The 25,107-nt window shown below is 37.1% G+C and overlaps 1 protein-coding gene and 1 long non-coding RNA gene across 4 annotated transcripts in view; one reads left to right on the forward strand and one right to left on the reverse strand.

Moving 5' to 3' along the window:
* Positions 1–10: 10 nt before the first annotated feature.
* Positions 11–25,107, reverse strand: part of septin15 (septin 15) — a 39,105-nt gene continuing 14,008 nt past the window's right edge. For all 3 annotated transcript variants that reach the window (XM_073868570.1, XM_073868569.1, XM_073868568.1), the window contains exons 3-13: positions 20,628–20,734; positions 14,888–14,988; positions 14,608–14,742; positions 13,386–13,503; positions 12,568–12,667; positions 10,907–10,996; positions 6,198–6,249; positions 4,351–4,476; positions 3,934–4,069; positions 2,162–2,307; positions 11–1,727 (exon numbers count right to left, since the gene is read on the reverse strand). In XM_073868570.1, coding sequence (XP_073724671.1) covers positions 1,688–1,727; positions 2,162–2,307; positions 3,934–4,069; positions 4,351–4,476; positions 6,198–6,249; positions 10,907–10,996; positions 12,568–12,667; positions 13,386–13,503; positions 14,608–14,742; positions 14,888–14,988; positions 20,628–20,734 — 1,151 coding nt within the window. In that variant the 3' untranslated portion in view covers positions 11–1,687. The remainder of the gene's footprint in view (positions 1,728–2,161; positions 2,308–3,933; positions 4,070–4,350; positions 4,477–6,197; positions 6,250–10,906; positions 10,997–12,567; positions 12,668–13,385; positions 13,504–14,607; positions 14,743–14,887; positions 14,989–20,627; positions 20,735–25,107) is intronic.
* LOC141364313 (uncharacterized) lies at positions 10,117–10,480 on the forward strand. The gene is made up of 2 exons (XR_012370030.1): positions 10,117–10,224; positions 10,341–10,480. It is a non-coding gene; the product is annotated as an uncharacterized lncRNA (long non-coding RNA).

Here is a 25,107-nt window from a genome sequence, read left to right on the forward strand (position 1 = left end):
AACAACAGACTTTGGTATTAGCATAACATCTCATGTTTAATAATGTACAGTTAGGCAGAAAGAATAACAGACGATAAATCAACTGAAGATTTAAAACCGTATACATATACAAATAACATTAAGAAAAAATATCTAGAGAAAAAGAAATCATTTTCAGGATGTTCAGGTCTACTTTTGGTGTACAGTGGTTTAAGTCAAATAAAGTAGGCCTAGTTTTCTTACTGTTTAACTAAAAATCAAATTAAAAGTTTTGAGCATCTGTGTGGCTTTACAACCCACAACAGTAAAGACTGAGTGTTTAAACTTGCATAATATATAAGTGTGTGTGTGTATGAAGCATACAGGTAATCTTGGTTGATCTTAACATTGCTTGAGTTTGTGCATTGGCTTATGTTGCTGTCCGTAGCTCATCCAACACGCCAACCACCCAAATCTCAATCTACATGTGATACCTGCTTTGTGCATCAGATCTCAAAGTTAACTGCGCTATTTGGCATTTGATGATCAAACTATATAGAAACAAATAGCACTTCATTTTCATTTACATATATGACCTATGTAAGTTTATTATAATAACAGGAACAGACTACAGACTGTCTGGTATTCTGAGTAGGTAAGTGTGACTAAAATAATTACTGAACTTATTTAGAGGTTACATTGTGTTACTAAGCCCTGATCTAGGACCAGCCCAACAGGCATAAGTCCAAGTCCCAACCGATATACGAAATAAAACTAAACTGCTCTCGGATCAGGTTGGGAATGGAGGTTGAGTAACATTTCACTTTTACTTTTACAATAGAAAACACCAAGAATAAAAAACATGAGCAGACAGAAATGTTGCAACAGTCTGTGTGCACACAGCTTAAGAACAATGTAATTAATTCATAACAATGCATATCAAAAATGACTTTTGTTATTAATGTTGACACTCATGCCATTTTGTATATCATCATCTATGATAGGGGCACAATTCTCGATGTACACAGCATACAGGTTTAAAAACATTGAAAAATGTTATTGTCATAATTTAGCTGTGTGCAATAATGTGTTAAAACAGATTTTCAGTGATCCCCCAAAAACACACAAACCAGCGCCACACAACACACAAACACACTCAGAACCTTCCAGAATCTCTCTCATATACACAAATATACAAACAATTTCTTCATTCATGCCTTAACCTTTAAAATCCCCTCCATTTTTCAACATTCTCCATCACACCCATATCAACGTACCATGAAACACTCTTCAAAACGCTGAGGTGTGCATAATTTAAACATGTGTGTTACCGCACTTAGTAGGCTATACTTAAAAATAAAAAGAGTAAAAACTGACTTGGATTAAACTCCTCTCATTTGTGAAATGTAATTGCATCGTAATAAAACAAAGTACATAAAATCTATATTACAAAAAAGCATTATAGAGGAGCTGTAATATTTTGAACAACCAGTAGAGGGCAATAGAGATGTGTGTGGTTGTTGGACCATGGATGCAAGTTCATAAAAATAGAAAAAGGAAATGTTTACCTAATGTAATGTCTGTAAATGTGACATTTATGTCAATGTCTGTAGTGTGGTGTGTGTTGATGTGTTTTTTGGGGATCATAGTACATGAATGCTTCAAAAGAGATGCAAAAAATGAGTTTCTGGTTTTATTAAAATGAATGGCTAGGAGCGTCTTGGCTTATTTAAAAGATTTTTCCTTTCTTCTTGTTCTTTTCCATTGTCCTGAAAAATAAAGGAAAATACTCTTAAGTGACAATTCACAATGTACATTTAAAGCTGCCATCCATAACTTTTGCCTCTCTATCGCCATCTCTGCTTGAAAAATAAAATTACGGTAAAAGCAAAATTCAAAATAGTTCTAATATTTTGTAATTTTATAATCGTTTAAGATAATACTTATTTTTAATTTTATAAATTAGACTCCAACTTCCAGATTTATAAGTCAGACTTTCAGACATCTCAACCTATAAGATGTAAAACCATCCAAAGTGCTTCTGTGCATTAGCACGACAAACTAATCAGTTCAAAAATTTATATCTGAGCAAGTGACTATGACTAACACTGTGTCTAAGAGAGAGAGAGAGAGAGAGAGAGAGAGAGAGAGAGAGAGAGAGAGAGAGAGAGAGAGAGAGAGAGAGCAAAAGAGCAAATCTTACTTTGATGCATCCAGCTTCTGTTGCTCCAAGATGCGCTGCTGGGTCTCCCAGTTGGCTTTTTCGTCTTCAAACTGGCGTCTCTTCTCTTCTAGTTCTTTATACTGAGCTTCTAGATTCTTCTTCATTTGTTCATGACGCCGCTCCAGCTGAATGAAGAAAGCACTGAATCAGTCCCACCACAAATATAAAGAAATAAGCAATGTCGCTTTCAATTACACATATTACTATGCGGTGACTCCCATTGATGTCCTAAACCCCTAAAGCTTTGCTTATACTCGCGCTTTGCTCGCTGTTGCACTATTCTCTGAAACGTCAGGGGGCGACTCGAGCAATCGAGCCCAAAACCAACAAAAAGTAAATAGAAGTCATTGTTTGTTGGAAAACCCTGGTGCTTGTAACATCAAAACTAGATATATAAATATGAGAACATAAATAAAGTAACAATGTCTTAAATATCTCTATTAAACACAATCATTTCATTAACGTTTTTACTAAACCAACAATACAAAAATATCAATGTTTCTATTTTACTCCTCATCTAGTGATACATTCAACACAAACATAAGCCAATAATTCTGAATCATATGTAAAAGAATGCGTTTTAAAATGACAGTTTCCATACTTTTTTTTTATGAGGGGACATATCATGAAAATCTGACTTTTTTCATGTTTAAAGGTGCAGTGTGTAATTTTTAGAAGGATCTCTTGACAGAAATGCAAAATAATATACAAAACTATATTATCGGGGGTGTATAAAGACCTTTTTATATTGAACCGTTATGTTTTTATTACCTTAAAATGAGATGTTTTTATCTACATACACTGTGGGTCCCCTAACGTGGAAGTCGCCATTTTGTGCCACCATGTTTCTACAAAAGCTCTTAACGGACAAACTTTTTTTACTAAGTTGTCTCCGTCAATTACATGTTTTTCCGGTGGCGGCTACCATAGCTTCTCTATGCTTTATAAATGCGGGGGGTGAGCCGTGGACTGAGCTGTTGGTTGTAATTCACAACCTTACCACTGGATGCCGCTAAAATTTACACACTGGGTCCCCAGTGCTTCTATCAACCTAGAAAATGTGAAAAAGATCAACCTAGTAACTTAGTTTTGGTAAACCATTCTCTGCAAGCATGTGAAAAGATAGGTAATTATAATTTAGCTCCCCTTGTGATGTCAGAAGGGAATAACAGTGCCCCTTAATCTGCTCGATCCAACCACAGCACTGTCATTTAGTGCAGAGATCAGCTCATTTGCATTTTAAAGGACACACCCAAAAACGGCACATTTGTGCTCACACCTACAAAGTGTCAATTTTAACATGCTATAATAAATTATCTATATGCTATTTTGAACTAAACTTCACATACATACTCTGGGGACACCAAAGATTTATTTGACATCTTAAAAAAGTCTTGTGAAATGTCCCCTTTAAAAGTCGTCTAAATAGGAGCTGTATCGTTTTGGATGGATCCATTAAAGAGATACATCACAGGCTTGCCTGCTCGGCCAAAATCGCCTCGAGGTCGGTCATTTTCGGATGAAAAAAGTTATTCGCAGTTATGAAAAGTGCCATGCACACCTCCACACGAAATGTGGTCTCACGCACCCACTCGGCGTTGACATAATTCTTGCCACGTGCACCAACACGCTCATGCGGACGCGTCAAGTATAAACAATTTGTGGTTTGTAAATACATCTGATGCATTTTATGATCGGCTGTGGTGTCAATTAATATTAAGTAAGAACAGAAATACACCAAACATACAAACCTCTGCCTCAGAGTCCTTCAGTTTCTGCTTCTTCTCTTTGACCTTCATCTCAAAGACCTGCTCCATCTCGGTCTCCATCTTCTTCATCTTCATCACATGTTCTCTCCTTTCTTCCTCCATCTGGGCCAGGGGACTCCTATAAGCATCGTCATAGTGCAAGAATCATCAGGACACACATATACAAAAGACTGTTTGTTGCAGGGTTCAACCTGCATCCTTTTGGTCAGCAGCTCAGTTCGGATCAACACATTTAAGCTCTGAGGTGCTCACATAAAGATTCCAGGTTTGTTCCCAGAAAATGTCTGATCTGGTTGTTTTTTAAGAACATAGTGCTATATTTTGTCCTTATTTCACCTTACTTAATAGCTGTGCATGGTAAGATGCTTTAAAACAAATGTAAATAACGTCTTTTCATACTTCGTCAGCTGGCCCTTGTTCTTGGTGGCATCGACTCCGTTGCAGGTGACGGCTGCAAGTTTCTTGCTGCGGTAGTTTTCGTAGTGAACATTATTCGTCACATCCTTCAGGTCCTGCATGTGAGTTCTGGAAAGATTGGCACAGGTAAAAAAACACTTAATGCTAACAAACTACTCTCAGTGTGTACAGGTATGCATTGCTATTTTTAGGAAAGTTTACAAAACCATACAACGCATACCGTACTTTCCGGACTATAAACCGCACCGGAGTGTAAGCCGCATCATTCAAAAATGAACATATATAAGAACACATATAAGTCACATACAGTCGCAGTAGACTATACGGGTGATTCTCACAAAACCATTGAAACACCACGGCACTAATGATTTTAGCTTTAAAAATGTGTAATATAGTAACATTAAAAAGCATCAGAATTAACACAATACTGTGTTCAATGTGTGATTTCAACATAAGAATTTATAATTGTAAATTTTATCTCATTTTCTGCTCAAATTCTCATTACCGCAATGTGTCCGGCTGTGTTTGAACATGCGTTATGTTGTAATTTAATGAAATGAACACAAAAATATTAAGAAAAAAAATAAATGGATGTTTTGCTAGACTACTTTAGATGACAGAAAAAATATTTACTGAATATTCAAAATTATGAAAAATTAGGAAAATGATGTGTCCATGCCTGATGTTCTCATCCTCCGCAACACTTTCTGAGAACAGTTTAAGCACACATACAGAATTTTAATAAAGTTTGATTTTGAGTGACCAAGCACATGGACCAGTTACTTCAAGATGGCTACCAGGTAAGATCATTTTTTACAGTTAATTTGAAATATTGTCTTGTCAGAATGCTTACACGACATTTTGATTATCATTACCGCAACAGATGCTTATTAAATGTTAATTTAATTAATAGAAGCATAATACTTGGATTTCAAATGCATGTGCAGAATCTCCAAATTATGTTCTTTCAGGTTTGTCGTGTCATTTTCAAAATATGTCAGTGTTGATGTTTTCTGACTGTTGCGGTAATGAGGTTTTTTAGGACTAATTTTTTAAATTATGTTACAAAAAGTGTTAAATGATAAGTAAAAGTTTTTAAATTAATGTTCCCATGTACTCCAGACTTTGTTTTTCAATGTCTGGTGGGAAAAAAAGTCAATTTAAGCAATTTTTACATTTTCATGCTTGACATTTTTAAAACCAAGTTTTCGTGAGAATCACCCATACGTTGCGTTTATTTAGAAAATTATTATTTTCACAAAATCCAAGCTGAAGAACAGACATTTAATCTGGAAAGGCAAGTTATTCTAAACAATAGCAGACACAACAGCAGACTGAATAGATGTCTGTACATTAAAGTAATATGATCAGTTATTTAAACGCTAAACCATAGCATACAGAACTTACCTGGAAGGTTGAGTAGGCTAAAATAACCGAACAAGCCAACTAGCGTAAAGTTCGCATACTCGTCATTCCACATTACTGAATCTATTGAATACATAAATAGAGAAGCAGCATATGGCGGACTTTCGCGCCTGTAGACGGTACTGTTGTCTCTTGCCTCTTAAATGTCAAAATGAATTCATACTGACTTACAAGGCGCACCTGACGATAAGACGCACCACCAGCCAAGTTATGAAAAAAAACGCGGCTTATATACCAAAAAATACGGTAGATGTAGTTACCATCAAACTTGGTCTGACTGGCTGTGATCTTGTAGTTTTAAAGACAACATTTTATTTTCAGTGAGGACAGAAATAGTATCCGCTTGCTTTTAACACTTTTGTTTCACAGCTTTTTTACACAGCACGTCACAAGCGGTTTCTCACCTGATAAGCATATTTCTCAGGACTGTAAAGTCACAGTGCTCACCATTCTCCACTGCAACAAGAAGAGATAGACAACTTTTAGAGCAAGAACAACAATATTAAAATGAACCTAAACTATCCTAACCTTTAAAGAGATAGTTCACCTAAAAATGAAAATAATGTCGTTATTTATTATTGAAGGGTTTTCTTAACTAGCGCAGCCCTTTTTGAGTGGGGGGTTGGTGAAAAGGTGATATACACCTTTAAATTAATATAATTCTGCCATTTTTTTTTGTCTAGAAGCCTAATTTTGGTTTTAATTAGGTAATTTTTGGTTTTAAAGAAGACACTTCAACGGTTTTTAGGGAAATGTCTAGAGGTGAAAATATTACTTTTTTAAAGCAGTTTACATTTATTTGTAATAAATAAAAATGCAATATAGCATAATTTTTAATACATAAAATTGTCAAAAAACTAAGGTTTGTGCTGGTTTGCTTTGAGGTTTGCTGCATAATTGTGTCACAAATGAATAAATTACAGTTACTGCATTATTATTACTGCTAAAAGGTTTTGAAATATGAAAACTACATTCTTAGACCTTTCCAACAATATATAGTTTGTCATGATAGATTAACATTTACATAGAAAATATTGAAATAAACGTAGGTGTCCCGCTCACGGGACAGCGCCAATTAACGGGTTAAAAAAGGGTTTTCTGGTTACTATGGGAGTGTATGGTGACCGAGGTGGTGACCATCCACTACCATAGTAACCAGAAACCACAAACCATTTTAGTTTCCAAAATCTGCATTTGGGTTCACTGGGGGTTCGAACGACAAGTAAATCTGATTCATTTTGGGGTGAACTATCCCTTTAACCTAGCAAGTAGCTGAAATACATTTTATATTTCTTTGACATTGAAGCTAGAATATGCACAGGACTGGGACTATACTTTTGTTAACCGTAACAATAAAAGAAGAGCTCATATGCAAAACCCTCTAAGTGCATCTGAAATGTTTTCTTGTAAATGCGCTTTTTTTTAAATCAGACTCTTGGTTAGGTTCAGTGCCTTATTTTCACACAAATTCAACAAATTCGAGTGTCTCAAACTCAAAAAGTCTCCAGTTACTTTTTGAATAAAGGTAGAGGGCTCAAAAATGTGGTAAATATCTTAATATATTCTGTAAACCTCCTTTAACTTGCACCTTGACGTACGTGCACCGTCATTCTTTCAATTCTTGGACGTGTTTAACATATTCTGCCAAAGCAGCGTTATTTCTGCATGGTCTATTATGCGTGCCGAGAGCATATCATAATTATATTTTTTGACAGAGGTGGCGTTTAGCGGCTTTTGCATCTGAGCTCTTCAAACGCTTTGACATGAAAATGCAACGTGTATGGTTATTTCGAAGATGCAGTCAAATACAATTTTAAAATGTTTTATGAAAAAGGCAGTGACAAACTACACAATTGCAAGCAAACAGAATGAGACATTGAGGTTGTTGTAGACATAACACACAATTAAACAATTACAATTAACAATACAATTGACAAATTAAAATCAAAAGACACAGGTCGGGTGGTTGGAAGCAAAAAACAATGTAGCAATGTTGTACTGCAAATGCCGAAGATTAATCAATAAAAAAGAAAATTGTTTGTGCATGTTAGCAGCTCAGATTGCGATTATGTGATCATTCACATGATCACACGATCATTATTATGATCAAACACTTGTTGGGAATCTGGGAAAGGACTAGAGTTTTTTGACAAACAGTTAAGGGATGAAAGGATTTTTATTCTCCAAGAAAAGTCCAAACTGCACCGAGTTCCTTACCTATGAGGAGAACTCATGCTGATTGGCCACCTCATGTGTCAATCTGCTACAACCACCTACCTGTGAGAGAGCAGTTGGAGGGGCGGGACTTAAGGAGCCAAAAGTCTCTCCTGTAGGAACCTGTGATTCATGAGCTACTATGACTAAAAATGGGGTTTGAGGGGAGGGTTACGTGACGGTGATGACAAGCAGAACAAAACCAGCCAAATGGAGCTGGGGAGGGGGTGGAGTCACAGGGCCAAGGGAATCATGGGATATGTAGTTTTTTAAAGAATGCTTGGTTTTTGATGGGATCATAATGGTAAACCCCTGATACAAACTGACAGGTATGCATGGTGCCTTAAGCCCGGAGTATAGTCTGTTTTTTATGTGTACACAAACAACGCATACGTTTTCAAAAGCCTTGCAAAGCATAGTTTATTCGTACATGTACATAGACGATCGGCGCATGTGCATTGCAACGAAATGCAATATATCTCCTGAGCAACATAAGTGACCTGCGCATACAAAGTATGCATGGTTACAAAAATCCAGCGGTGCGAGTGCAATGTGCGCATACTATTCTGTAAGTGGAAACGGGACTATACTTCTAGCTTTAGGGGTCATTTTTAGGCTAATATTAGGATATTGCTTATTAGATGTTGTTAGGATGGAAAAATTAGCACTCAGTTGGCCCAACATACAGCAGGAGTTCTGAGGCAAAGACACTTATTGACAATGTCAAACTATGAAATCGAAATGTTAAAAATGTTTTAACCCTTGACCCAAGGCACATTTTTAGCCCTCGTGTATTAACATTTCAAAGTGGGGGTTTAACGTGAGTATGGAAGACATGCATTTCTGGATTTAAGGTTGTGTTTAAACATAACGGCAGGGCTGGGCGGTACACCGAATATTAATAATATATTCACAACGGGTTTGTTGTTGCACCTGAATGTTTCTGTAATATTTTGACTTTATTGTAAGGTCTTGTTTCCTATAGGGGTGCAAGATTCGTAACCCTCCTTGACTTACAATGACACGTTGTGTCTTAAAGTCTTGTAAAATATTGGGATATAATCACCCAGCCCTGCATAAGGGGTATATACAAACCTATAAACATGTTAAAAATCAGTTGCTCTACTTCCTATGGGGGCTGCAGATTATAAGTCTCTCTTAAAGGCGTCTACACCTGGTATTAAGATATGCATTTTGGTCGATCGGATCACAACTGGACGACCTCAAAGATGGGGTGTAAAACATTTTGTGCTCATCCACTTTCGAACACATTCAGAGGTAGTCGAAAACGCATTTGACCGGATTGTCTGAACAGGCACAAAACATCTCCGCTAAAAGATTAGTCGTGATTAATCGCATACAAATTAAAAGTTTTTTAATATTTTAAAAATAATATATATATATAAAATATAAAAAATAAACAATAATAACATATACATTATTTATACAATTCATACATGTACATTTAAGAAAAAAAAATATTTTTAATTATATATTTTAATTGTATATAAATTAATTAAAAATACACAATTGTGTTCTTAAATGTACATGTATGTGTGTATTTATATAAACATATACACATTATATATATATATATATATATATAAAAATATAAATATAAATATAAATATAAATATAAATATAAATATATATATATATAAATATATATAAATATATAAATATATAAATATAAATATAAATAAATAAATAAATATATTCACATAATAATTACACATAATACACACACACATATTATCCATACACAAACTTTTATTTTGTATGCGATTAATCGCGATTGTAAGTTGCGTGACCTTATTTAATCGATTGTGCTAAAATATCAGAGAAAGCTCGTACATATACACGTACAAAACTCTGTGCAGCATGTTTACTAACAACCCAAGCAGCGGACTCAGAAATACTATTAGTTTGCGTGAATTTAAAGGGATAGTTCACCTAAAAATGAAAATTCTGTCATCACTTTCTCACTCTCATGTTGTTACAAACCCGCATACATTTATTTGTTGTGAAGAACACAAGAGAAGATATTTTGAGAAACGTTCCAAACCGTTCGTGGACCCCATTCACCTACACAGTAGGAAAAAATAATACTATGGAAGTAAATGGGGCCCACAAACCGCCCGGTCACACACATTTCCCAAAACATCTTCCCTTGTGCTCATCAGAACAAATAAATTGCGGGCTTGCAACAACATGAGAGTGAGTAAATGATGACAGAATTTTCATTTTTGGGTGAACTATCCCTTTAAACCCATAATTTCTCCTGCTCGTGATTAAACAAAAGCAGACGGACTCACACAGACCATTCCCTCCAGGTATTCAGGACAGAAGTGGACAAAAAAGATGGATTTAAATACCAGATCCGATCGATCAAAAGGCATCTTAATACCAGGTATAAACAGCGTCTTATATATGTGACTACTTGTATAGCACGGGTTTGACAATCAGCAAAGATTCGGAGCAGTAAAAAGGTGGCAGAGGAAGGGCAAGGGGCCTTAAACAAAGAAAAAAGCGTATAAATGAAAAAAATGGTTTTGTTTACCAATAATGCCCTCTGTCAGTCATGAAAAAGAGCAGACAGAAAGAAAAAAAGAGAAAAGAAAATGACACGTAAACAACCAAGGAAAAAAGACACTCGCTCACCCACAACAATTCAAAATGAAAAGGTTTCACAGGGAGGAGTTTCGTAAAGACAGAAAGAAATGTGGGGATAGTATCACCACCAAAACAAGTAATTTGTGGCCTGTGATGAAGGGGGGGGGGGTGACAAATTAGTTTCAAATCCAGGAGGGAAACTGTACAATTTCTGCTTCACGCTTTTGCATTCCCTTTAAAATGACACATTGCACGCTCAAACGGGCCATGCTGACGCCGCACGTACCTTCTGCTACGCCCCAGGGGTATTGGCGCCCTCTGACCTTCCTGCCATTCACTTCGATCACCACGTTGCTACCGACCACAGCCAGAGGCATCTTTTCCTGTCGGTATGAAACGCAGTTAATTACAAACAGCTCGTATTGACCACACACAGAGGGAATGACAACAAATGTTCGCATTGAACGCTGGATCAAACAACTACATTAAGTAGCAAATCACATAAAATCAATAAATAAACCTCCAACTGACCTAGAATTCTGTCGGCAAAGTTAAAGACCTTCATGTTATTAAAAGGTCATGGGTTTGGATCAATACACACATACTGATAAAACAGGCTTTGGATAAAATAGCCTGCCAAATGCATAAATGTAAAACTTAAAATGCCTTTATTTTGAAAAGTTTTTTTTAAATAATTTGAGTACACCAGCACACAGATGGCCTTAAAGGCGGGTCTCTGAAAGCCAATGTTGACATTTGAAATCACCTAAACAAACACGCCCCTACCCCAATAGAATTTGGACCTTCTTTTGATAGACCCGCCCAACACATACGCAACCCAGGCAACGATGTCGTTAGTAGACACGCCCCTTAATGCTGATTGTCTACAAGTGTGTTTTGTTAGTCGGCCCGACTCTCTTTTCCAAAGAGTTTTTCAAAAATCACACACACCGCCTTTAAAGGTAACAAACATGTAACACCTCAAAACTGTAATATTGCATTTATGAGCTGTCTTATAATGACAAAAAACGTTGGATTTAAAGGTCCACGGTGTAGATTTTTAGTGGCATCTAGAGGTTAGATTGTGAAATGCAACCAATGGCTCAGTCCACAGCTAATCCCTTCCTTTCGAAACGCATAGAAAAGCTACGGTAGCCGCTACAGGACAAACATGTCATCGTCTGAGACAATTTAGTGACGAAACATGCTCTATAGGACTTTTGTCCATTTAGGGGTACTGTAGAAACATGGCGGCACAAAATGGCGACTTCTATGTAAGGAGACCAGCAGTGTGATAAAAACGGCTCATTCTAAGGTAATAAAAACAATACAGTTCATTTTGTAAGGTCTTTATACTCTACTGATAATATAGCTATGTAAATTATATTGCATTTCTGAGATCCTCTCAAAAGTTACATAATGCACCTTTAAAATTAACTCTTTTCCTGCCATTGACAAGTTATCTTGATTTTTAAGAGAAAACATTTGCATGAAAAAAAAAAACGTGTTCCTGATGAGTTTTTAATGTTGATCTTTAATACCGATTACTCAAATTATAAAAAAAAGAAACAACAGATTATTTACTGATTTAAAACTCTGTATGTTTTGATAATCGTTCTGAATCTGATCTCTAACAAAATTCCTTCACAAAAATGCAATTATTTTAGCTTTTTGCTAAATTTTTTTTTTAAAGAAAATATAAATTAATAAGCAATTTTTCCCCCATTTTGTTAGTTAGTTTGAAAGCAGAGGGTCTGTTCTTGCATTTGATATATTTGTATATTTATATATTATTAGAAGAAAATTTTCCTGGAAGGCATTTTGTGAAAAATAACCAAAAATGCTGACTGGCAACTTTAAAAAGAAAGGCTGGCAGAAAATGAATTAAAAGTGTTAAAAATAAAACATTGTTAAAACTGTTTAAACAAGCATGGTTTCCTTTAGTGCTCTTTTCCTTTATCTTTCGTATGAGTTTGCTGTCCTCATCATCTTCCGTGTCGGGAAATTCATAGATCTTGATTTTGTGTTCCTGTATCTCCTTCATAATCTAATAATGACAGGATGGCAGAGTTTAGAGCAGTGCTTCTCAACCAAAGTCCCGGGGTCTACAAGGGGGCCTAAACACAATCTTAAAATAACTTTAGACTAGACAAAACAAGCATAAAAGTTAAAAAATAAATCTGGGTATTTTTTGTGAAGTTCGGTTATTTTATCACAAATGTAACCCTGGACCACAAAACCAGTCTTAAGTAGCACGGGTATATTTGTAGCAATAGCCAACAATACATAGTAAGGGTCAAAATTATCGATTTTATGCCAAAAATCTTTAAGATATTAATTAAAGATAATGTTTCACAAAGATATTTTGTATATTTCCTACCATAAATATATCAAAATTAGTTATCATTAGTAATATGTTTCACTAAGGACTTCATTTGGACAACTTCAAAAGGTGATTTTCTCAATATTTAGATTTTTGCACCCTCAGATTCCAGATTTTCAAATAGTTGCATCTCAGCCAAATATTGCCCCATCCTAACAAACCATACATCAATAGAAATATTATTTATTCAAATGTATAAATCTCAATTTCGACTGGTTTTGTGGGTCACAAATACATCATTCTAGTTTTTCCAAGCTCTAGAATATTTTTTGGGTAGAAACTGCGAGTGGCATATATGCGTTTATTCAAAACTTGTTATGGACAATGGGGGACCTTGAAGTCAGAAGAACAGACCACCATTGCTGAAATATCACAAACACACCTGTTTCTTAAACAGCTGGCACTCTTCCGGTGTGAGTGTGTCGGCTTTGGCAATGAGAGGAATGACGTTGACTTTGTCATGTAGGCGCTTCATGAATTCAATATCCAGAGGCTTCAGTCTGCAAAGAGCATCTCTGTGTTAAATCGGCTTATTCATGCATCAAATTTCATGGGTAATTTCTAGAAAAACTATATAAGTGTTAATATAAAAGTAATATTAATGAACTACTATACAATTCACCTCTTAAAATCCTTCCTTGACTACCTAGTGCAGTACAATACAATAATATTTACATATGATCAGACATTTCATTTTTGTCTATGAAATGTACATTTTTGTTAGATGCACAAATAGTACAACCTTAAAAAAAGTTGTATAAAACATAACTACAAAGCTTATGTACAAACCTCAGCTGCATCCCATTAAGTGATGCAACTGAAGCCAAACAGCCGAAGCAGCGATGAATAAACAGAGCTGACCGTCAGCACAGAGCCACTACACATCGCAGAACGGTTTCTCATCGTTTCCCCCAAAGCTGTAAAATTATGTCACTTTCATTTGAAAATCCAGACAAAGCCGCTGTTCTTTACACTGAACTGGGTTTGTGCATGTATGCGTGTGTGGCCGGGCCAGCTGAAGAACTGTTTATACATTTTAGGAATGTATGCAACACAAAGGTCACCGAGATATGGATGTTGCTTCATAGTGGCTTTTTAAATAGAGGACGCAAAAAAAATGTGCTGGCCTGCAGGGGTCGACCTCTTTCAAAAGTAAATGATAAAACTTTTCATAATTTGGGGCATTTATTTTGCTAAAAATATGCCCATGGTTTGGATGAGCAGCTTTGTAAATACATATGCAGAGCTTTTGGGGGTTCTCATTGCTTTCTGACTGTATCAGTCAACATCTATTATACGTCAAGTTAGTGGGCATTATGTAATGTTTCTGAATCTGGGTGTGGGTAGTATGCATCTCCATCTGTGCTTCTACACTCTCCCCCTCTCTCTCTCTCACACACACTAATGAATTCAAATCAATGCATAGGCATGCATTCTGTAAACATTTTTCCATGTTCGTAGTATTGTACTAAATTCCATCATCTTCCCACGGCTGACACTGGAGTGCAAAATTTGCAAATCAGGACGTGTGTGTGTGTGTGTGGCTTCTATTTTAAGCCGGTTAATTCATGCCAGGCTTCATGTGTAGGATGTGCAGTACACACCCGTGGCCAGAGGGGGCGATGAAGTACAAGCAGCAGTGCACCCGGTTGTCAGGCATCTGCCTCCTGTTTACCCGCGACTCTGCGTTTAGGAAGTCTTCAAACTTACTGTCAATGTAGTTGATGACGGGCTGCCAACTAAAAGAAAGGGATAAGAAGAGATGCAAGTCAAAAGTTAGATGGAAAAAAATATTTAATAACATACACAAACAGCATGTGAAAAGATTTGAACTAGCTAATATAATGCTGCCTTTTAATTTCCCCCAAATTCCTATTTACTTACCAGTTGCTGTTGTCCACTGCATCGCCAAAACCTGGTGTATCAACAATGGTGAGTGTGAGCTGTACGCCCCCTTCCTTTATCAGCACTTTGGACTGTTCCACCTGAAAGCAGGACCCACAATGTTTTTTATATGCACAGGAAAGCAACCTGGCCTGTGCATATCATCAAGTACAATATTACTGTTATGTTAACTATCACTTGAAGGGACAATCCTCTTTTTTGGAAAATAATATGCTAATTTTCAAGCTCCCCTAGAGATAAACATTTGATTTTTACCATTTTGGGATCCATTCAGCTGATCTCCGGGTCTGGTGGTAGCACTTATAGCATAGCTTAGCATAATTCATAGAATCTGATTAGACCATTAGCATCGTGCTAAAAAAATGACCAAAGAGTTTTGATATTTTTCCTATTTAAAACTTGACTCTGTGGTTACATCGTGTACTAAGACCGAAAGAAAATTAAAACTTGCGATTTTCTAGGCAGATATGTCTAGGAACTATACTCTCATTCTGGCATAATAATCAAGGACTTTGCTGCCGTAACATGGCTGCAGGAGGCGCAATGATTTTAGGCAGTGCCCGAGTATAGTCCCCAGCTATTGAAGTTACCAACGGGACTATTTTTGGGCGTTTAAGTTTAAAATAGAAAAAATATCAAAACTCTTTGGTAACTCCCAAGCGCGTTGCCAACGGTCCAATCAGACTCAACGGACCACGCCAAGCTATGCCAAAAGTGGAACCGCCAGACCCGGAGATCAGCCGAATGGACTCCAAAACTGCAAAAATCAAATATTTAACTCCAGGGGAGCTGAAAAACGAGCCCATTTTCAAAAAAGTGGAGTATCCCTTTAACCAGACCTAATTCATTAACTCTTTACCTGCCAATGATGAGTTTTTAGAGCAATCCATATTTCTGCTATTATCCACTAGGTGGCACTCATACACACTTTATAAAACACTAAAGCATCCGCTGATCCAAAACCAGTAAACTCAGTGTATTTTTTGATCATCATTCTTTAACATAAATGCAATTATCTCAGCTTTTTGCTTAAAATTTAAAAGAAATTAAAACCTACCCATATCTGAGAGGTGATAAAAGAGAAGAAATGAAGATAGGATGTTTTTTTAAAGGAGAGGGTTTGTTCATTAATTTGATATATTGTATGTTTATATACTTAACCCTGCGTCCACTTGAACGGATATTAAATATTTTGTGGTTCAAACCAAATAAAATGCTGATCAACCAATCAAAATAAAGCAGTGCACACTGATTAAACACCAGAAAAAAACAGGTCTGAAGGGGTTAAAGAAATATTTCTATAATGCATTAAACTTGAAAATCATAAATGTTGCAGTTGGCTGGCAACTTTTTTTAAAAAGCTGGCGGGAAAAGAGTTAAAAGAAAGATCATCCAAGAACAAAATAAAGCCAAAGATGTGTAATTGACTGACAATTCATTGGTAGTTACACTAGATTATTTTTAACCCAGCATTGGGTCAAAAAGGGGTGAACCCAACCCATTTGTTTGTACGTGAACTTATGCTTATTGGGTCAAATGTAAACAATTTCTGGGTTAATTTAACCCATGCGCTGGGATTCATTAGATAAAGCTGAGATCAGACAAGCGGTAGTCATCTCTTATTTCGTATGATTCAGCTTCATCATCTCCAGTTATTTCAGCTGCTTTTAGTAAAAAGGCTTATTCTCACAGGCCTGGTTATTTTTGGCTGACCTTGTTTTTCTAAAACTACTCTCTCTTTGACACATGCCAACGCTAACACGCGCACATTTTACGTTAACGAAAACAACCACGAAGTCTGACAACCCTATTTAGTTCTTTCCTGTACATTTTTAATGGAAGAATAAGAAAGACGTGTAGGAAGAATCTCTTTTTCTTAAAGGAATAGTCAATTTTCTTAAAAGAAAAATCCAGATAATTTACTCACCACCATGTCATCCAAAATGTTGATGTCTTTCTTTGTTCAGTCAAGAAGAAATTATGTTTTTTGAGGAAAACATTGTAGGATTTTTCTCATTTTAATGGACTTTAATAGAGCCCAACATTTAATACTTAACACTTCACAGTTTTTTTCAACGGAGTTTCAAATGACTATAAACGATCCCAAACGAGGCATAAGGGTCTTATCTAGCAAAACGATTGTCATTTGTGACAAGAAAAATAAAAAATATCCACTTTTAAACCACAACTTCTTGTCTAGATCCAGTCGTGATGCGTCAGCGTGACCCCACGCAACACGTCATGACGTAAAGAGGTCACAGAGGACGAACGCGAAACTCCGCCCCAGTGTTTACAAATGTGTTGAAAGAGGACCGTTCCTACGTTGTTGTATGTCAACTGTTACTAATTAATGTCTTTGTGTCAGTTTATTGTTTACAATGGTCCGCAAATTTGCGTTTTATATATGCAACATGTGACCATCCCTACGTCACTACGCATTTACGTTAGGTTGCGCTGGACCGGACCTTGACGAAAAGTTGTGGTTTAAAAGTGGATTTATTTTTCTTGTCAAAAATGACAATCGTTTCGCTAGATAAGACCCTTATGCCTCGTTTGGGATTGTTTATAGTCATTTGAAACTCCGTTAAAAAAACTTTTAAGTGTTGAGTTAAGTATTAAATGTTGGGCTCTATTAAAGTCCATTAAAATGAGAAAAATCCTGCAATGTTTTCCTCAAAAACATAATTTCTTCTGGACAGAACAAAGAAAGACATCAACATTTTGGATGACATGGACCAAAAAAACCTCACCCTCATGTTGTTCTAAACCTGTTTGAGTTTCTTTATTCTGTTAAAAAAACATATATTTTGTTCACAGATGGTGAGCACACAGTTGACATTTTTCCTACAATGGGTACCATCACCTTTGTAGTTACCATCATTTATCAGAATATCTTCAGAATAAACTCATATGAGATTAAAACAACACGAGGGGGAGTAAATAACGACAGAAGTTTTATTTTCGGGTGAACTATCCCTTTAAAACTCTTTTTCTAGCTCAGGCTTCGATGTTTATGAGGCATATCAGGGCACTTGAGTTTGCACCAACATTAAAAAAAGAAATAATTTAAAACCTACAAACATAAAGCCACAAAAATGTCAAACCGTTCATTCGACCCAACCAGTACGGCCCAGTGTGGCTGCTATGACAAACACAGTAGATTGTTTTGAAATATAAATACGCTGCCCGCTGTCTCCTTGTCCTGCCTGAAATGACCACAGAAGACTAGACAGCCACATATCAACACGGCCTTTGGGAAGACTGACATGTTCATACCGTGAACATCCATGTCAAAATAAAACAAAATGCATCATGCAACTCGATCCTTCTACTAGGCAAACATGCCAGAGAAGGTTAAATGGGGAAACACAGAGATTTTGAAGAGAAAATCTCATGTGAACGTCCATATAGATATTAAGTTCAACTCCAGGACTTGAACTGTATTTCATTCAGCTTGGTTTTGATCATTTCACAAAACCAGCAGAAATTTGTTTAGATGTTGGGTGACAGATTCCACAGTCACTGGATTCAACCTGTGAAGGTTGTGTTTAGCAGGTTTCTCCACAGTGTTGAGAAAAGCAAATAACCCTAAATGAAACCAAACAAACCATTAAAGAAGTTAAACAAAACCTGGTCCAAAGAATTTAGAATATGATCCATGTCATCACAAAGAGTTCAATGAAAAAATAAACAGCTGAAATCACAATGCTTAACATGGTGGCTTCAGAGAAAATATCTCAAAAGAGTCAATGGGAATGCACTATTTTTATGTGCATTTTGGGATATCGCATAAAAATGCTGGATGGAAATGCCAAGATGCACATCAATTTTAAATAGTTTCAAGTGAGTTTCTTATCCGATAACAAAACATGTAGCATTTGACTTGTATGTGTACACAGACATTCGGTGCATGCAACAAACTACAATCCATCTCCTGGGCTACATACTACATTCTCCTGTAGGCGCATGCACAACCTACACGTACAATGTAGGCAGGGTTTCAAAAATCTGGCGGTGCGCATTCTTCTGATGACAATAATTGCATCACAGAATGGACTGTACTTTCAGGTGTTCAGGTGACTGTGTTTCCAAACAGCAGCTTCTTCAGTCTTTGAATTCAAGATGACATAAACGTGTGTTACTGCGTTTCGTCTATGCACGCTTATGTGCGTAATTTATTATAAACGAAAAAAGTCCACAGGGGTTTCTCCTATAGCAGCAAATGCCATTTCTCTTTTTGAAATTTGACGCAAGTTTATCAGAAAGTGACACATTTGTGCTTTTCAACTCACTGAATGGAAATATTCCAGTTTAATTCACAACTTTGGATGGAAACATTTCTAATGTAATTTCCTCCTTTCTTGTGGAACAGTAAATACTACAGAATGCATATGTGCATTACGTAGACCAACTTGAATCGAGCTACAGTAAAATGTGTTAATAGAGCTTAACAGACAGTTGTTTAGATTTGTTTCTTTCCCCATTCAAGTACATTGAAGCTATAATTGGATGACAAGAAACAGCTGTCCAGGGCGTTACCAAGATGGCTGCTGAGTGGACTGACTTTTTAAAAAAAACTTTCAAGATTGATCGAGGTCCAAAACCACTTGGATCAGAATTTCAAAACCACCAACTTGGTCTTGAGTGCAGAAAAGGCACAGTGTTTGTTTGTCGAGTTTGTTCCTCATGGTGATGGAGGACTTGCATGCCAGAAAGAACTGGCTCGTCTCGGAACACATCCCTACTCTAGGGTGGTGGGAAAGTCAATGCCGAGTGTTGGGTTTCGTGGGAAAATTCTTGACCTCCTACTGAACCCTTCAAGCCTCTGGAGGAATCCAGACCCCTTCATATAGACCCCTCCCGTTGTCTTCAAAAAACACTTAGTTTGAGTCACTCCATCATACCGCAGGCTCTTCGCAGTGTCCCTCCCATTTCTGATCTTCCAGCCTCAGCATCTGTTCTTGTTCTGTTTATCAAATCCATATAAGGGCAAAACTTGACTCTGTCCCTTTCGTTTTCTGAGTCTGGGAGCGTTTGCTTTTGCCTGGGAACCTCAGTCAACACTGATCTGTTTGTGATTGCTTGAGCCTGATTGGTACTCTGCATTCCAGCTGTAGCCCTAATGCATTCAGGGGTTTATTCGTTTTGGCTAGAAGGGATAAATCAAACACTGAAATCTTGCAAGATATTTGGTAAAGGGTCAGTTTTGGAAGTTAGATTAGGGTGAAAACAGCAGTTCTGGCTAGGTGGGATACAGCTATGGCCAAAATCCCTTAAAAATGTGGGGTTTACAGTTGGGTAGGATTAAGATAAAAACAGTGCACATCCGGTGAGATTTCACCTGCTCCCTTCTAGCCACAACAAGGTTTATTTAGTTGGCCTTTAGTTGGTTCATCAGTTCTGCTTTAGACCACAGCCGTGCTGCAATGAAGTTGGCTTTTTCATCTTGAACTTTGGCCCTTCTTGTCAAAAGGTTTCTGACCCCTGTCTGAGGTAAGGATACCAAATGACCTTAAGCCATGACACAAGCCACAACAACCAATCATAAACCGCATGTGCAACCATTCTATTTTACATTTGGCTGCAAGACAATTGACATTACAATAATGTTTGTAGAAATGGGGTCAAAGTTCGGGGATAAAAGGAAAAGCAAGACAGCTGTAAAGGAAAAACTGCTAGATCAGTATCAGGAGTCAAAGGTCAGGTAAAGACAACATACCTGAACAGTCTTCTTGATCCTTTGAGATGGACCAGGATAGTCTTTGGAGTACAGGTCCGTTAGAAAGAGTGAATTGATCAGTGTGGATTTGCCCAGTCCAGACTCACCTAAAACAGGAAAGCGCCATATTAGTGACCAATGCCAAGATGAAATGCCACATAGAAGAGACAGACAGGAGGTGATAAACATTGAAATAAGATTCTGCACAGTTTCTCACAAGCTTTCTCGCATCCACCCACCCACACACACAGAAACAAACACACAATTAGTTTGTTGTTCTTGAGCCAACCAATGGCACATGTGGGACCCTGGCCAGATCTTATTTTGTGTCTTCTGTAGGAAAGCAATCATGGGCACACTGGTAAAATGTTGCAGACTGATCTTCAAGATAAGAGAGTAAGAGTGAGCAATGGAGAACATGAGAAAGCTTTTGTTCTGAAGGAATAAAACATTTTTCTTTCTGCATTCCCTCCAGCTAGTCCCACTCCCGATAAGCTGTGTCTTGTCATTTTAAACATCTTTGAGTTGGGGGGATGTGAACACTTGGGATCATCTGGCAGTGCAGACCACCAATGTATCACTCAAGTACACAACACCCTCACCCACTCAAATACACATTCTCACTCCACATTTTTGACACAAGCTTGATCCTGGGCTTTAAGTGGGGGTGTTGAAAGCTTCTTCTCCCAGTAAACAATCTCCCCACAGACAATCTCCTTCCAAACTTGCCTTCCTCATTTACTACAGCAGGCTCTACATGAGAGTAAGTTGAAGTGAAAAGCAAACAGGCCTAAATCTGCCAGACACATGGCTGAGTAACACATCTACAGAAAGATGGAAGACTCATTTAAAGACAACAAGAAAAGATAAAGGAAAAAATGTTACAGCCTCTGCAACACAGTAATGTGATATAGTTTTGAAGCCTAAGAATATTCAGTGGAATATCCAGGACATTTTTACTCAACTTGACTTGGATTGGTTGTGAATTTGTTGGTTTCTATTGGTTTCTGGTTAATCAGGGTTTATACAGAAATCCTTAAGTTAAATTTACTACTTTTTACTACCTTTTTTACTACCTCCAGAATATTTTTTAAAACCATCACGACACTGAATTGCAAGTGTTAATCAGCGACCTTTCTATTATTACACAGATTTTGACATATATAACATACAAAAAAGAATTAAAGTGAAAAAATTCTTCTGACTGAAATGTTTTTCAGGCCAAGTCATATTCCTTTAACTAACACTATGTAGGTGAGACCAATAGCATTTTAAGGGGAGATTTTTTTGCCATAAATTCCATATTGAAGTCTCATGTGGCATATAGGTAGCTGTAGTTTGCAGGGCATTTCAGATTAAAGCGAAACAGCCAAATAACTCACTATACTGTATAAAAAGAAAACATGAATATCACCACCTTTAATGAATCTTTTATTAATGATTTATTAATTGTAAATGTATTTATTTTAGCATTTACTAATAATTTTTTAATCAAAGTTGAAACTGTTAACATTAGTGAATGCACCATGAACCACCGTCAATTACTGTAATGACATAAACAAGAATTAATTAATGCTTATATACACTCTATATTTTTCATTGTTTGTTTATGTTATATAATGCATTTACTAATGTGAACAAATACAACTTTTTCATATCATATTATTCAGTACACATAAACAAATAATCCAGGGTCTGTTCTGTTCACACAACAGCTTACAGTCACAGCTCTAATACAGTAACGTTATGTATGAATAAACCCTGAACGAGTAACTCGAGTCAAACTCGTGTAGAATTCGCACAGGATGTCTGTAACCATAGTGACAGTTGTAAATTGAATGACTGTACCTTTATCAACAAATTATTATGTTACAATAGAGGCAGCGCTGATGTGCTAGTTTATGCGCAATGTTTCTGCTGTTTACTTTCTTCTAAGACCTAAATGGTCGTGTTTATATGAGGATATTTGCAAAGACGGGATTTTTGACGCATATGTGTTATTTAAGGCCAATAAAGCGGCAAAAATACGTACAACACAAGCTCAATGAGAAACGAATGCGCGGCTTGCGTGCTGCTCTGACACAGAAACAGCAGACGCACTGTTGTTTGTTTTTCAATGTCTTAAAATCACCTGTTTTTAAACTGCTGTGCTTAAATATATGTACAAATGTTACGTTTTTGTGACCATACCCAAATGCAACTGCAAGAACCGACAGGTGGATGACATCAAAGTCCCGCGAGAGCATTTTGGAAGCAGTCTCCTCTTATGATTCCTCGTCAATCGCTCTCACAGGATTTGGATGTCATCTGCCTCTTGGTTCTTGTGGATCCACATGAAGTTTACCCACGAGTTAAACAAACCCGTTGTACCAGCCACTGGCTATATCAGCATAGCATCAGTAACGTGAGAAATCATTTACCTCCAAAATACAGGACCCCTTACGTTAGTCATACTGTGCAAAGACACGCAATTACCTGTTTGGTTTTCTTATCCCACGAACTGAAAGGCTTGCCAATCTTCATTATTTCGCTAAGCCAAGTCAATCGTCTTTTACACCTTTATCGATCTTCAAAACATCGGAGCCTTCCTGCATTATAAGTTTGACCATGCTAGCTGAAAAAGTTTTACCTCAACGTGATACAGTCAGAAAACCCAGAGTGGATCCGGTACGTAGTGATTACAGAACGCTTACAGCGGAGAGAGGAACGTGATTTGGCTCCACTCCAGGCTTTGATCACATCCCAGAGACGAAAGATCTTTGATTATTTGCCCAGATATGCAGGTGATTTGAACTAATTTCCAGGCATCATAACATTACAAAAGGCAATCGAAAATTTACTACCTCGTCAGATGACGCTTACTACTTTTTACTACTTTTTACTGGCCTTAATTTGGCATAATTTAATTTACTACCTTTTACTACCTTTTACAACCCCGCGGAAACCCTGTTAATGTGGATTTGAAGAAACCAAATCTGATGAACTGCTGTCTAATCCAGATCTGACTATCAGTGCCTAACCATAACCCTAACCTGACCCAGACCACCAGCTTTTGACCCTCTCAAAAACCAGTGTGTCCTATTGAGCCAGTCCTCTATTAGCAGTCACATAATACAAATATACATTTCAATGGTCACTGTTCTATGTCAAAGATAAAACACAGACATTAAACACACCTTCAGTTTGCTAAGTAAATTTACTCTTTATGCCCCAGGCCACTGGGACTTACCTAAACAAGACAGAGTGACTGGAATTTAAGAGCTCCTGTGTGTGTAAACTGTTAAGAAGGATATTTGGGAGGATATTTGACAACCGGGGAGGGAAAATAGAGAGAATTAAAGAGAGTGAGAAAGTTTGATGCGTCTACACTTACAAAAGTATTTTAATGGAAGCCATTAACACAAGAGCAAGCAACAATGCATCACTGACCAAATGTATCTTCTCACGTTGACTCACACAGATAATATATTAAAAAGACACAATGTACATTGTGTCGAAATGCTCTCAACTTGTCTAATACTTGTAGGGGTCGTTTCCCAGACAGGGATTAGCTTAAGCCAGGACTAGTCCTTAGTTTAATTAGGAAATATAACTAGTTTTAACAAACATGCCTTACTAAACATTACTTCTGTGTATTTTCAGGCAAAACAAAGAGCACTGATGTTTGTTAAGATATGTAAGTGCAAGATGTTTTTTAGTTTCACAGCTCTTGCATTTATTTTTGTCTACACTATGGGGCGGTTTAGTCCCTGTCCGGGAAACTAAACCGAGGAAATTACATTTGGTTGTGTATACTTGTATTTGAACTCAAAAACCTACTCACCGAGTGGTCAGGGGTGTTCACTGATATGCTCACACAAAAATCGCTGCAAAAGATGCTTTCCAACAGGTGTTTTAGGATTCGTTGTAAACTTGTGGACCTATTTTTCCAAACGCCTCACATCCGTACATTCTTCCGTTGAGAGCTTAAATAATAGACCCTCCATCCAGGCCAGTTGGTGGTGATAATCCACCTTTGCCAATTGCAAGAATACTAACAAAGCTCCTGGCGTGGAGTAATACCGTACCTCACAGCACATCTAATACAAGTCAATGGAGTTGGACAAAACTGCGATAAAACCTGTTGGAAAGCGTCTTTTGCAGCGGTTTTGTGTGAGCTTATCAGTGAACACCCCTGACCACTCGGTGAGTATCACGTCTTTGTAAATCACCAACAAAACAGACATTTGATGCAGTTTTTAACGTTACTGATTTACCAGGCGAGAATGATTAAATTAGCAATAGCCAGCAGCAAGCCAACCTCTATCGCTCCATTTCTCACCCCCTGAGGACAAGTGCAGACCTAATTAGCCTCATCACCCCTTTTAATTAAATATCGGGCCACATGATCTCTATAAATGTGATGCTTCAGTAACACAGCATGGATCCAGATCTAGCTCACAGCTGGCTGACCTTCGTCAGCCTCACGGGTGAACAGAGT

The sequence above is a fragment of the Misgurnus anguillicaudatus genome, chromosome 6 (assembly GCF_027580225.2).
Source record: "Misgurnus anguillicaudatus chromosome 6, ASM2758022v2, whole genome shotgun sequence".
Classification (NCBI taxonomy): domain Eukaryota; kingdom Metazoa; phylum Chordata; class Actinopteri; order Cypriniformes; family Cobitidae; genus Misgurnus; species Misgurnus anguillicaudatus.